At 41.1% G+C, this 12,983-nt stretch overlaps 1 protein-coding gene across 1 annotated transcript in view; it reads left to right on the top strand.

Annotated features, from left to right (window-relative positions):
• Nucleotides 1-12,983, top strand: part of LOC126281675 (serine/threonine-protein phosphatase 6 regulatory ankyrin repeat subunit A-like) — a 362,879-nt gene that overhangs the window by 149,380 nt on the left and 200,516 nt on the right. Inside the window, exon 6 of the mRNA XM_049980838.1 lies at nt 11,659-11,967. Within this exon, the coding sequence (XP_049836795.1) occupies nt 11,659-11,967 (309 nt within the window). The remainder of the gene's footprint in view (nt 1-11,658; nt 11,968-12,983) is intronic.

The following is a 12,983-nucleotide window of genomic DNA, read 5'->3' as shown; positions in this document are numbered from 1 at the left end:
CCACAGTCTCACAATTCTATCAGCGTCTTCATTGGAAGCATAATGATGTCCCCGTAGATCATCTTTCATTATCAGGAACAGATAGAAATCAGATGGTGATAAATCTGGACTGTATGGAGGATACTGTATGGTGGTGAGATTCAGCCTCTGAAGTTCTGCTGAGGTGGCACATGAAGCGTGTGGTTTGGCATTGTCATGCTGCAGGAAAACATTTTCCTTTTCCTTTTGGACCCTTATTAGCCATCGTTTCAGAGTTTGAGCATTGCGATGTAATGCTCTGAATTTATTGTCACTCCACGATTAAGGAAATCAACATGGATAACACCATCTGCGTCACCGGACACTGTGGCCATGATTTTTCCAGCTGAGGGCTGTGCCTTGAATTTGTTTTTATGGGGCAAGTCTTTGTGTCAGTATTCCATAAACTGAAGTTTTATGTCCAGATCATAAAGGTGTATCCACGTTTTGTCTTCTGCCACAATTGAATGGAGATAGGCATCGCATTCATTTTGGATGCAAGAGGAGTTCCTGGCAGATTTCAAGTCTGTGCACTTTCATTTCAGGAGTCAGCATCTGGAGTACCCATAGTGCACAGATCTTCTGATAGCCAAGCAAAGCAATACTGTGACTACCCAGTGTTGTGAAATGCCAATTGTGCTTGCAATTTCTCTCTGAGTAGTATGACAATTGTCCTGAATCAATCTGTCAACATTTTGCTTGTGAAGCTCAGTGGTTGCTGCCAGAGCACGTCCAACTGTTTGTTTGTCATGCAGGTCAGAATTTCCTGCCTCGACATATTTAAACTTACTTGCCCAACAATGCACTACAGAACAAGCCAGTACTTGGCGCATGCCAATGCTGCCAACTGTTGAGCAGTTGTGAAGGAGGCATTCCTTTTCAGCCAAACCTCGGATTCAGTTAATTGAATGAAATAAGTTTTAATTGTAATTTCTGTAACTTAAACATTGAATAATGTGTAGTTGCAGTGTCTGTTATTGTGAGGATATATGAAGGATGGATTTTTGGCCCCAACACAGTCAGCCCACAGCTGTTTTTCAAATGGGAAGTACTTAACAACAATGCATCAGCTTAACAGTGGAATTAGTATAATACAAATAGGCTATGTGTTAGATCAAGTAATGACAATGTCTGTTCAAGTTATTTGAGAAATAGTGTCACATGTACCTTATTACTATGCAAGAACTGTGAACTGTGTGGTTAGGTTTTCACTGCTCATAGATGTTCAACAGCAAACTATTGTAGCAGTATGCTGATGTTTGCCTACAACTTGCTAATGATGCTTATCAACATTTACCAGTAGTGAACTGACCATATAATTGTGTAATATTGGGGGGGGGGGGGGGGGGGTTGTGAACACTGGAAGCACTGAAAGTAAAGAACTGTGAAATACAACTGTGCAACTGTCAGCTACATCATTTACAGTAGTCAGTGATGAACTGATGACAATAAATAAAATAAGTTTCTACACACTACTTCTTACATGCATGATGCTTTTCAAGTATATATCAGTGGATGTGTACACACTTTTGTGCTAGAAAGTAAGAATATAACCCATTGTTGCTTTGTATTAATTCTGTGGAAATGATTTCTACTGTGAAATGTCTTTCCCTTTCCTTCCCCATACCTTGATGAAGCAATTTTAGTATATTCCAAAAGCAACTTATACTGAATTTTCCGTTGGTGTTCCATAGAACATTAGGAAGTGTTTTTTCCTTTTTAATATTAAATTCAAAAAGCTTGTGATTCAAAAATAATTTTTAATTAGTGTGTCAGTGATGAATGCTCTAGTTGTTCATGGTCTGAAGGCTAGTGAGTCAATGCTGATCTTGTTTGAAATGAAATAGCCACATATGAACTATTTGATGACACACAAAACTGCTTTCACAAAGCTAACACTTAAAACAGTGACAGTCTAACACTAATGGTAAAAGCTTCTCATAAGCCAAAACGATAATTCCATTGCCATTGCCTGACACCATAATGAAAACACTTCAAAAAAAGGTAAAAGCATTAGAACCATCATCAGCAACAGCAAATCATGTAAAAAAAGACTAAATATTTACAGAAAGTACAGTGGCCAGCGATTTCAATGGCAAAAGTAAAAGGAAGACAAAGAAAAATTTGGATTAGGAATTAAAGTTCAGAGAGAAGAAATAATATTTGCTGATTACATTGTGATTTCTGAGACAGCAAAGTGATTGGAAAAGCAGCTGAAAAGAATGCACAGTGTCTTGGAAGGAGGATGTAAGATGTACATCAATAGAAGCAAAACAAGGCTAATGAAATGTAGTTGAAGCTGGGGGAAACAGACAAGGAACCAACACACTTAAAGTAATCAATGAGTTTTGCTACTTGGGCAACAAAATAACTGATGATTGGTGAAATAGAGGGAATGTAAAATGTAGACTGGTAGTGACAAGAAAAGGGTTCCTGTGGAAGAGAAATGTATCTGAAGAAGAGAAATTTTTTTACTATCATATATGATAAATTCTTTGCCTTTACATATGTCTGCTTGTGTCTGTATATGTGCGGATGGATACGTGTGTGTGCACGAGTGTGTACCTGTCCTTTTTTCCCCCGAAGGTAAGTCTTTCCACTCCCGGGATTGGAATGACTCCTTACCCTCTCCCTTAAAACCCACTTCCTTTTCTGTTTCCCCTCCTTCCCTCTTTCCTGATGAAGCAACTGTTGGTTTGGAAAGCTTGAATTTTTTGTGTGTGTTTGTGTTTGTTTGTGTGTCTATCAACATACCAATACTTTTGTCTTTTCTGAAGGTACTTGTGTCTGGAGTATAGCTATGTATGGAAATGAAACATTGGCTATAAACAGTTTAGTCAAGAAGAGAATTGAAGCTTTTGAAATATGTTGCTACAGAAGTATGCTGAAGATTATATAGGTACATCATGTAACTAATGACATGATACTAAATAGAATTGTGGATACAAGAAATTTATGTGCAAATTGACTAAAAGAAGTAATTGGTTAGTAGGATACATCCTAAGATATCAAAGGATTACCAACTTAGTATTGGAGTTGAGTCGTGGGTAAAAATCATAGAGGAAGACAAAGAGCTGAATATGGTAAACAGATTCAGAAGGATGTAGGTTGCAATTGTTATTCAGAGATGAAGAGACTTGCACAGGATAGAACGGCATGGAGTGCTGCACCAAATCAGTCTTTGGACTGAAGACAAAATAACAGCGACAACAATAACATGTATTACCACATCTTTATTTTCATATGGCTCTCAGCACTTACTGATAAATATAGATTATAAAAATATATATCTACTTACTTGTCTTTGCTCATTCTAAATATAACAGTATCCTCATTTTGACCTGTTCAATATCAATTGTATTGTTGGTGCTTTGTGATGAAACTTGACCAATAAAAAATCAGTCACTCAGAAACGCTTATGGTCAATAACACTATCATGTAAATTGACTACTGCTGCTTCTTGATGCACCATTCTGTCACTATAACTGATTAATACTGTTGAGGGCAATGTTTAGGTTGATTACACCAAACAACACCTATTTAGCAGTAGTTCATGTATTCACCTAAACACATGCAAGGCTCACAATGAACTGAACATGGTGGAACTGCTCAAAGACAATGCTCAGATTCCAAAGACGTTGCTCAGAGTTCAAAGATGAATGCATATCGATGCTGGTGTTGAGCTCATCGGCGCCACATAGCCCCACCCCCACCCCCACCCCCCAAACCCCCCACTCCCACAGTACAGAATACTCTTGACAGGCCAGGACCCAGACCACAGTCAGCTTGACAGTGTTGTCGGGGAGCTGTGTGGGTATATGTCATGAAGGAAGGTTTGGCAACCAAACCTGGACGTCATTGAAGCAAGCCAGACATCGAACTGGGCATGCTGGTCGTGCGGCAGCAGGTAGGCCAGTGGTTTGCGGGTGGAACGGAGCCATGACAAAGATGTCTCTGGTGGGCATGGCAGACACACGAAGCATGTCCAGGTCAATGTTGGGAGGGGAACACATTTCACCAGGTGGCAGGGAATGGTGGAGGTTGTGTCATGAGCACTGGGTGAAGAGAAACACACAACAAACAGTGTATAATCGTGCATTATTATTGAGATGTCATGGATTATGTCCAGGGGGTCAGACACAAACACCTCAAGTGAGGGCATGTTCAAGATGTGGGGGGCGTGAGAAACCTCAACAGGGTGAGGCACATGATGGTGGAGAGGTCAAAGGGATCGGCGAAGGGCCCAGCAGCGAGGGCATGATCGTATGTAAGCTCAACGTGGGGAGCATGTGGTCACTTGACATAGTGTGTGAGACTGGAGCAGAGGGCGAGGTCGGAGGAGAGCTCGACGATGGGAGCTGGAAGTCACTCGACAGAGTGTATAAGTCCAACGTGGAGGGAGTGGTCGGAGCGTAGTGAGTCACGACAGTGAGTGGCGTGGTCGTGGCCTGAAGGTGGGTAGAAGAAGGCTCAACATGAACAGGCTCAAGTCTATTGAGAGAAGCTGTAACAGCTGAATTTTTCATCTGGATGTCATAGGTGTTGACTGAGCGCTGGAGAACTCTGTACGGGCCAGTATTTGGAGGTTGGAGGGGAGCACAGACAGTGTCATCTCAGAGCATGACATACAATTGTCCAGAGATTTTGGGACGTGAATCTTAGGGCGGGAATGGCTGGTGGGCGAAGGGATATGGAGGTTGATGAAGTGGCGTCTGACTTGGTCCACGAAGGAAGGTAAGTCAGACTGAGGGAGAGAAGCAGAAGGGCTCACTAGTTCACCAGCGAGAACAATGTTCTGGCCTTATATGAACTCGGCTATTGTGCCTTTGAGGTCTTCCTTATAGATCTCATGAATGCCGAAAATCACAGGGGAAAGGGCCTCCATCCATAGAGAGTCGTGGCATCAAAGAGCCACCTTGAAAGTGCAGTGCCAGTGCTCGACTAGCCCATTACTTTGCGGGTGATGTGCTGTGGTATGGATGTGCCGGATGGCACAAATATTACAAATATCATTGAACAAGGCCAACTCAAATTGTGTGCTTTGGTCAGTCGTGATGATAGCTGGACATCCAAAAAGCTATACTCATGACTCGACGAAAGCTCAAGCAACAGTTTCTGCCGTAATATTGGGGACGGGGACAGCCTCGACCCAGCGAGTTGTTCGGTCGATAGACGAGAGAACATAACGAAAGCTGTTAGAAGGGGAGAGAGGGCTGACAATATGAATATGCTGGAATGCCCAGGAGGGATCGAAAAGGGGCCGGGAGGGGGTGAAGTGTGCTTGTGTACTTCGCAGTCCATTGCTGGCAGTCCTTGTGGACATTTCTCCACACAAAGCACTCCGCTTTGAGGCAGGCAGAGGCACGAACTCTGGGGTGGGCTAAATTATGCAATGTGTTGAAGACAGCTCGATGGAGCATGGTTGGGATGAAGGGGCATAACTTGCCCATACTGTCGTTGCACCAGATCTCACCAGAAATTCCATGGAAGGTGGTGCAGATGAAGTGTAGTGAAGAAGTAGAATCTGAAATCAGGTTTTGTGTTACCTCGGCGGTGGGTTGGAGGTTAAGCAGTTCAGAGAGGTCTAACAGTGAATGGATGGCATTGACATGTGAAAGGAAATCAGCAACTATATTGTCAGCACCCTTTATGTGTCTGACATGGGTGGTGAACTGAGATATGAAGTCCATGTATCTGAAGCGGCGAGGAGGCAGGTCAGCTGGCGGGTTTGTAATGGCCGCAGTCAGGGGTTTAACACATAGAAAGGACGTCCTTCAATGTCAGTCTTAAAATGCTTGATCACCTCATAGACTGCGATCAACTCTTTGTCAAACGTGGAATATTTCCGTTGTGCATTGGTGAGCTTGCGCGAGAAGAACTGCAGAGGCGAAGTTTGGCTGTTGATTGTCTGGCTAAGGACAGTGCCGACGGCAGTATCACTTGCATCTGTGATGATGAAAAGCTGTGCAGTGGGATGAGGATGTGCGATGGTTCAGGCCTCGGCAAGAAGATTTTAGAGGGCAGTGAAAGAGTCAGTCATAGCAGGGGTCAATTGAATGGGCCGAGATCCAGAAGTGATGGTGCCTTCCAAGGCATCTATCAGTGGAGCCTAAATCTCCGCAGCCTGAGGTAGATGTCGACGATAATAATTAACTGTCCCCAGAAAGTGCCGGACGAAGGTCTGGGTAGGTTTAGTATTGTTTGTACTTTCTCAGGGGGCGGTGAAATGCCATCGGCAGAGACCCGAAAACCAAGAAAAGTGACAGCAATTGATGTACCTGCAATTTGTCCTGGTTGGTCTTGATGCCTGCTGCCGTGAGAGTTTTCATAACAGTTTGCACATGTCGAATGTTGTCCTCGACGGAGGAGCTGAACACAAGAATTTCATCAATATAATCAAAACAGAATTTTAGGTCGAATAGCACTTCGTTGATGAAGCGTTGCCAGGTTGGGTTGCGTTTTTCACACCGACGGGCATGAATCAAAACTGAAATAACCTGATCGGGGTGGTGATTGCTGTCTTGTCGATGTCTTCAGATGCCATGGGGATCTGGTGGTAGGCCCGTTTGCAATTAGTGACAGAGAACGTGATCACATCTGCGAGGGAACTAGTGAAGTCGGCAATGTTGGGTGTGGGGTAGGTGTTCATAATTGTTCATGCGTTCAGTCGATGGTAGTCTCCGCACACGCGCCAGGACCCGTCTTTCTTGCATGTCATATGTATGGGCGTAGACCAGCTACTGGCAGAGGGTTCAATGACGCCAGAGCTTAGTAGTTCAGAAATCTGCTTTTTAAGGTCAGAGAGGCGCTCAGGACAAAGTCGACGTGGTTTACTGGAGATCGGGGGGCCTGGTGTGAACTTGGATTGTATCTATTCACTTACAACATTTACGAGGGGCAAAATGAACTGATTTGAAAGGAATAACAATACCTGTTCATTGAACACGTGACAGTGAACAAATTATCTTTATTTTGTGAATATGTCATTAGCCACCATCCAGAAAAGTGTACAGCACTTTTCAACATGTACTATATGTTTATAAAAGATTCGTGATGAGGCATTTATCTGAATCAGATCGAAATCATTCAATATTAGCTACATGTACAGACAAACAAGTGATTACTGTTTCCTGAAACTTGGATGATTTATTCAAGAGAATGAGCTTCACAAATTGAACAAGTCAGTAACATGTTGGCCCACCTCTGGCCCGTATGCAAGCAGTTATTGGGGATAATATTGATTGACTGAATTTAGGATGTCCTTCTAAGGATATCATGCCAGATTCTGTCCATTTGGTGTGTTAGATCATCAAAATTACAAGCTATTTGGAGGGCCCTGCCCATAATGCTCCAAATGTTCTCAATTGGAGATTGCTAGCCAAGATAGGGTTTGACAAGCACAAAGACAACCAATAGAAACTCTTGCCATGTTAGGGCGGGTGTTAACTTTAAGGAATGTAAACCTAGGTTGGGTTGCCATGAAGAGAATGGAACCGATTGTGGAACACCATTGATGAGTCAGGCAGCAACAGCTGGCCAAGACAGACACAACTGTATACCAGTTAGGTTCCTTTCAGAGTATGCTGATGAAATAGTTCCATACTTAACAATCATATACAACCGTTCTTTCACTGCAAGATCCATACCCAAAGACTGGAAAGTTACACAGGTCACATAAATATTCAAGAAAGGTAGTAGGAGTAATCCTCTAAATTACAGGCCCACATCATTAATGTTGATATTCAGTAGGATTTTGGAACATATATTGGGTTTGAACATTATGAATTACCTTGAAGTAATGCAATGTTGACACACAGTCAACATGGATTTAGAAAACATTGGTCCTGTGAAATACAAATAGCTCTTTACTCACGTGAAGTGTTGAGTGTTGTTGACAAGGGAGTTCTGATTGATTCTATATTTCTTTATTTCCAGAAGGCTTTTGGCACTGTACCACGCAAACTGCTTGCAGTGAAATTGCATGCTTATGGAATATAGTCTCAGTTATGTGACTGGATTCATGATTTCCTACGAGAGAGGTCACAATTCGTAGTAACTGATGGAAAGTCATAGAGTGAAACAGGAGTTATTTCTGACATTCCCCAAGGTAGTGTTATAGGCGCATTGCTGTTCTTTATCTATATAAATGATTTGGGAGACAGTCTGAACAGCTGTCTTAGGTTGTTTTCAAATGATGCTGTCGTTTATTGACTAATAAGCACATGAGCAGAGCAAAACAAATTTCAAAACCATTTATTAAAGATATCTGTAATGTGCAAAAATTGGCAATTGACCGTAAATAATGAAAAGTGTAAGGTCATCCACATGAGTGCTGAAAGGAACCCATTAAACTTTGGCTACATGATAAATCAAGCAAATCTAAAGGCTGTTAATTCAACTAAATACCTATGAATTACAATTTCAACAACTTAAATTGGAAGGAGCACATAGAAAATGTTGTAGGGAAGGCTTGCCAAAGACTGCATTTTATTGGCAGGACACTTAGAAAAGATAACAGATCTACTAAGGAGACTGCCTACACTATGCTTGCCCATCCTCATTTAGAATACTGCTGCAAGGTGTGGGTTCCTTATGAGATAGGATTGTTGGAGTACATCGAAAAAGTTCAAAGAAGGGCAGCACATTTTGTATTATTGTGAAACAGGGGAGAGAGTGTCACTGAAATGATACAGGATTTGGGATGGACATAATTAAAACAAAGGCATTCTTGGCTGTGGCAGAATCTTCTTTCGAAATACCAGTCACCAACTTTCTCCTCCGAATGTGACAATATTTTGTTGACACAGGCCTACATAGGGAGAAACGATCACCATGATATAATAAGGTAAATTAGAGCTAGTACGCAAAGATATAGTTGTTTGTTCTGTCCATGCACTATATGAGATTGGTAAAATAGAGAATTATGAAGGTGGTTTGATGAACCTCCTGGCAGGCACTTAAATTTTATTTGCAGAGTATCCATATTGATACAGATGTGGATGTTCCACTGTGGTGTAAGGGTGTCACAGATGATAACCAGAGGGGTTCTGTTGTGAAATGAAATGGCATCTCAGGCTGTCACTCCTGGATATCACGCTGTATGGTGAATGACTGTCAGGGTGGTATCTTACCGCTGTCTAAAATGTCTCCAGACATGTGTTTTCTGGTCATCGGGGCTCAGTTCAAAGCAGGACCCTTCAGTGATAATATTGTTATTAATGAAAAGGAACTGTTAACTGGAGCAACAGAACTAGGTAAATATAGTTTTGTCAGAAACTACCCTTATGATGGAATTACATATGTTAATTTTCATTGTTTAACATTTTTACTATTTTGTAAGTGTTTAAATATGCTCCATAATATTTACACTTAAAATTATTGATAGTGTATTTTAGAACAACATTAACATACATTTTCTGGTCACTGAATAGCCCATGTCCTTCCCTTAATAAAATAACATCTAACTGAGCTAAAAATTCGAGTGTTGTAGTTGGAAATCCTAGTAGAATTTTGTGGTGAACAAAGCTCCTGACTCTGATGGGATCCCTATCAGATTCTGCGCTGATTTTTTTGATGAGTTAATACCTCTTCTAACTATAATCTATTATAGCTCCCTCAAACAAAAACTGTGCCCAGTTCTTGGAAGAAGGCACAGGTCACCCACGTCTACAAGAAAGATGATAGAAGTGATCCACAGAACTACCATCCATATCCTTGACATCAGTTTTGTTGTAGAATCTTAGTACATATTCTGGGCTCAAACATAGTGAGGTATTTTGAACAGAATGATCTCCTCGTTGCCAGCCAGCATGGATTTAGAAAACATCAATCATGTGAAATACAACTCTCACTTTTCTGCATGACACACTAAAAGTTCTGGATCAAGACAACCAGGAAGATGCAATGTTTCTTGATTTTCAAAAAGCATTAGGCTCAGTGCCACACCTGCATTTATTGTCAAAAGTACAATCACATGTGAAATTTGTGACTGGATTGAGGACTATTTGGTGGGGAGGAACAACATGTTATCTCTGATGGAGAGTTATTGTCAATGTAGAAGTAACTTCAGGTGTCCCTTTCGGAGTGTGTTGGGACCTTTGTTATTCATATTGCATATCAATGATCTTTCAGACAATATTAATAGTAAAATCAAGCTTTTTTCAGATGATACAGTTATCTATAATGAAGTACTGTCTGAAAGCAGCTGCATAAATATTCAGTCAGATCTTGATAAGATTTCAAAGTAGAGCAGAGATTGGCAGCTTGATCTAAAGGTTGAGAAATGTAAAATTTTGCACTTCTCCAAATTAAAAAAAACCTACCATTCTATGACTACAAAATGAATGAGTCACTGTTGGAATTGGCCAACTCGTACAAATAACTGGGTGTAACACTTTGTATTGATATGAAATGGAAAGATCACACAGGTTCCACCATGGGTAAAGCAGGTGGCAGGTTGGTAAATCACGTGGGTGCTTTCACACGTGGCTCTCCCTTTGATCGTGTACACCTTCCGGGTTACAGGACTGGAGTAGGCCACGTGTGAAAGCACCCATGTGATTTACCAACTGACCTGCCTGCACTGTGACGCTTTCTATGTGGGAATGACCAGCAACAAACTGTCCATTCGCATGAATGGACACAGGCAGACAGTGTTTGTTGGTAATGAGGATCACCCTGTGGCTAAACATGCCTTGATGCACGGCCAGCACATCTTGGCACAGTGTTACACTGTCCGAGTTATCTGGATACTTCCCACCAACACCAACCTATCCGAACTCTGGAGATGGGAACTCGCCCTTCAGTATATCCTCTCTTCTCGATATCCGCCAGGCCTCAACCTCCGCTAATTTCAAGTTGCCGCCGCTCATACCTCACCTGTCTTCTACAACTTCTTTGCCTCTGTACTTCCGCCTCGACTGACATCTCTGCCCTTACTCTTTGCCTTTAAATATGTCTGCTTGTGTCTGTGTATGTGTGGATGGATATGTGTGTGTGTGCGAGTGTACACCTGTCCTTTTTTTCCCTACGGGAAGTCTTTCCGCTCCCGGGATTGGAATGACTCCTTACCCTCTCCCTTAAAACCCACATCCTTTCGTCTTTCCCTCTCCTTCCTGAAGAAGCAACCATCGGTTGCGAAAGCTAGTAATTCTGTTTGTGTGTTTTGTTCATGTGCCTGTCTGCCGGCGCTTTCCCGCTTGGTAAGTCTTGGAATCTTTGTTTTTAATATATCACATAGGGATTGTGAGGATTAGAATAGTTGCTGCATGCACAGAGATATTCAGTCTATCTTTCTGCATTCCATATGCAAATGGAACAGGAAGAAACCCTAATAACTGGTACGGTGGGATGTACTCTCTGCCATGAATCTCATGATTGTTTGCAGAGTATAGATGTAGATATAGATATCAATGGCCTTTGATAGATCTAAAAATCTGCTTGTCACATTTTTATTTGTCTAGTGCAATAAACCCTAGTTTTGTAAAATGTTCTATGGCTGACATTGACTTTAAATGTATATTATGAGTTGCTACCATGGATGTTCGAGGTTCTTGTAAGTAGTGTTATATGTGGTTGTTTGTTTTGTTTGTTTTTAATGCAGTGTGAATTAAATTAAATCAATATATCTACTTTCTGCAGGTTATAAAGCTTCTCCTTAGTGCTGGAGCTGATCTTTCAAGAAAGGATGTGCTTGGAAGGAGTGCACTTCACAGAACACTTGGCAATAGAGAAAATTTTGAATTCTTATGGAAAAAATGTAAAGATTTCACACATTCTGTTGATAAAAAAGGACAGACACCAATACATAGAGCGCTCTCAGCTTTCCGCTTTCATTGGGACATGCATCACATAATGCGACTCTTGCTGGAAGCTGGTGCAGATGCCAAATCACTTGATTCAGAAGGAAGGACAGCTTTGTACATTGCATTAGAGAAGCAATGCTCTTATGTAAGTATGTTGTTTTTCTTAGTATGTCCACTATTCCTCAAGTGTCACATTTCAAAACGAGTGTTTGTGTGGTTGATTGACTTTTATTTTATCCCATGTGACTATATATGTCCAGAGAGACTCTTTGCAGTATAGACGAGACAACTTAAATTAATTATTCTATATATTACAATAAAATTCCAAATTGGTAAAATTGATAGTTGTTTCTCATTCATTTGTCTCTAGCTTTGTATTCAAGTCTGTAAGTTACTTAGAAACTTTGTACCTCAGGTGACTACAGTGCAGATATATGAAAACATATGGTACATTGATCTGTAGTTTTGTATTCAGGCCTTACCATCATTTTCATACATTATTTCACAAAGGTAACTATAATATATGTTATTGTTGTTGTTTTTCTGTTGTGGTCTCCAGTCCAGAGACTGGTTTGATGCAGCTCTCCATGCTTCTCTATCTTGTAAAAGCTTCTTCTTCTATGAGTAAGTACTCCAACCTACATCCTTCTGAATCTGCTTAGGGTATTCAACTCTTGGTCTCCCTCACACCTCCCTTCAATACTGAACTGGTAATTGAACCGATCCCTTCTTCTAGTCAACTCATTCCACAAATTCCTCTTCACCCCATCCTATTCAGTACCTCCTCATCAGTCACGTGATCTACCCATGTAATTGTCAGTAGTCTTCTGTAGCACCACATTCAGAAAGCTTCTATTCTCTTCTTGTCTAAACTGTTTATCATCCACATATCACTTCCATACATATGTATGCTCCATTCAAATACTTTCAGAAATGACTTCCTGATACTTAAAACTGTATTCAGTGTTAACAAATTTCTCTTCTTCACAAAATGCTTTCCTTGCCACAGCCAGTCAACATTTTATATCCTCTTTACTTTGACCCTCATGAGTTATTTTGTTTCCCAAATAGCAAAACTCACCTACTACTTTAAGTGTCTCATTTCCTAAACTAATTCTCTCAGCATCACGAGATTTAATTCAACTACATTCCATTATCCTT

The sequence above is a fragment of the Schistocerca gregaria genome, chromosome 1 (genome assembly GCF_023897955.1).
Source record: "Schistocerca gregaria isolate iqSchGreg1 chromosome 1, iqSchGreg1.2, whole genome shotgun sequence".
In the NCBI taxonomy this organism is placed as follows: Eukaryota; Metazoa; Arthropoda; class Insecta; order Orthoptera; family Acrididae; genus Schistocerca; species Schistocerca gregaria.
Note: the sequence above shows the minus strand (reverse complement) of the source record. Positions and strands in the feature narration are given on the sequence as shown.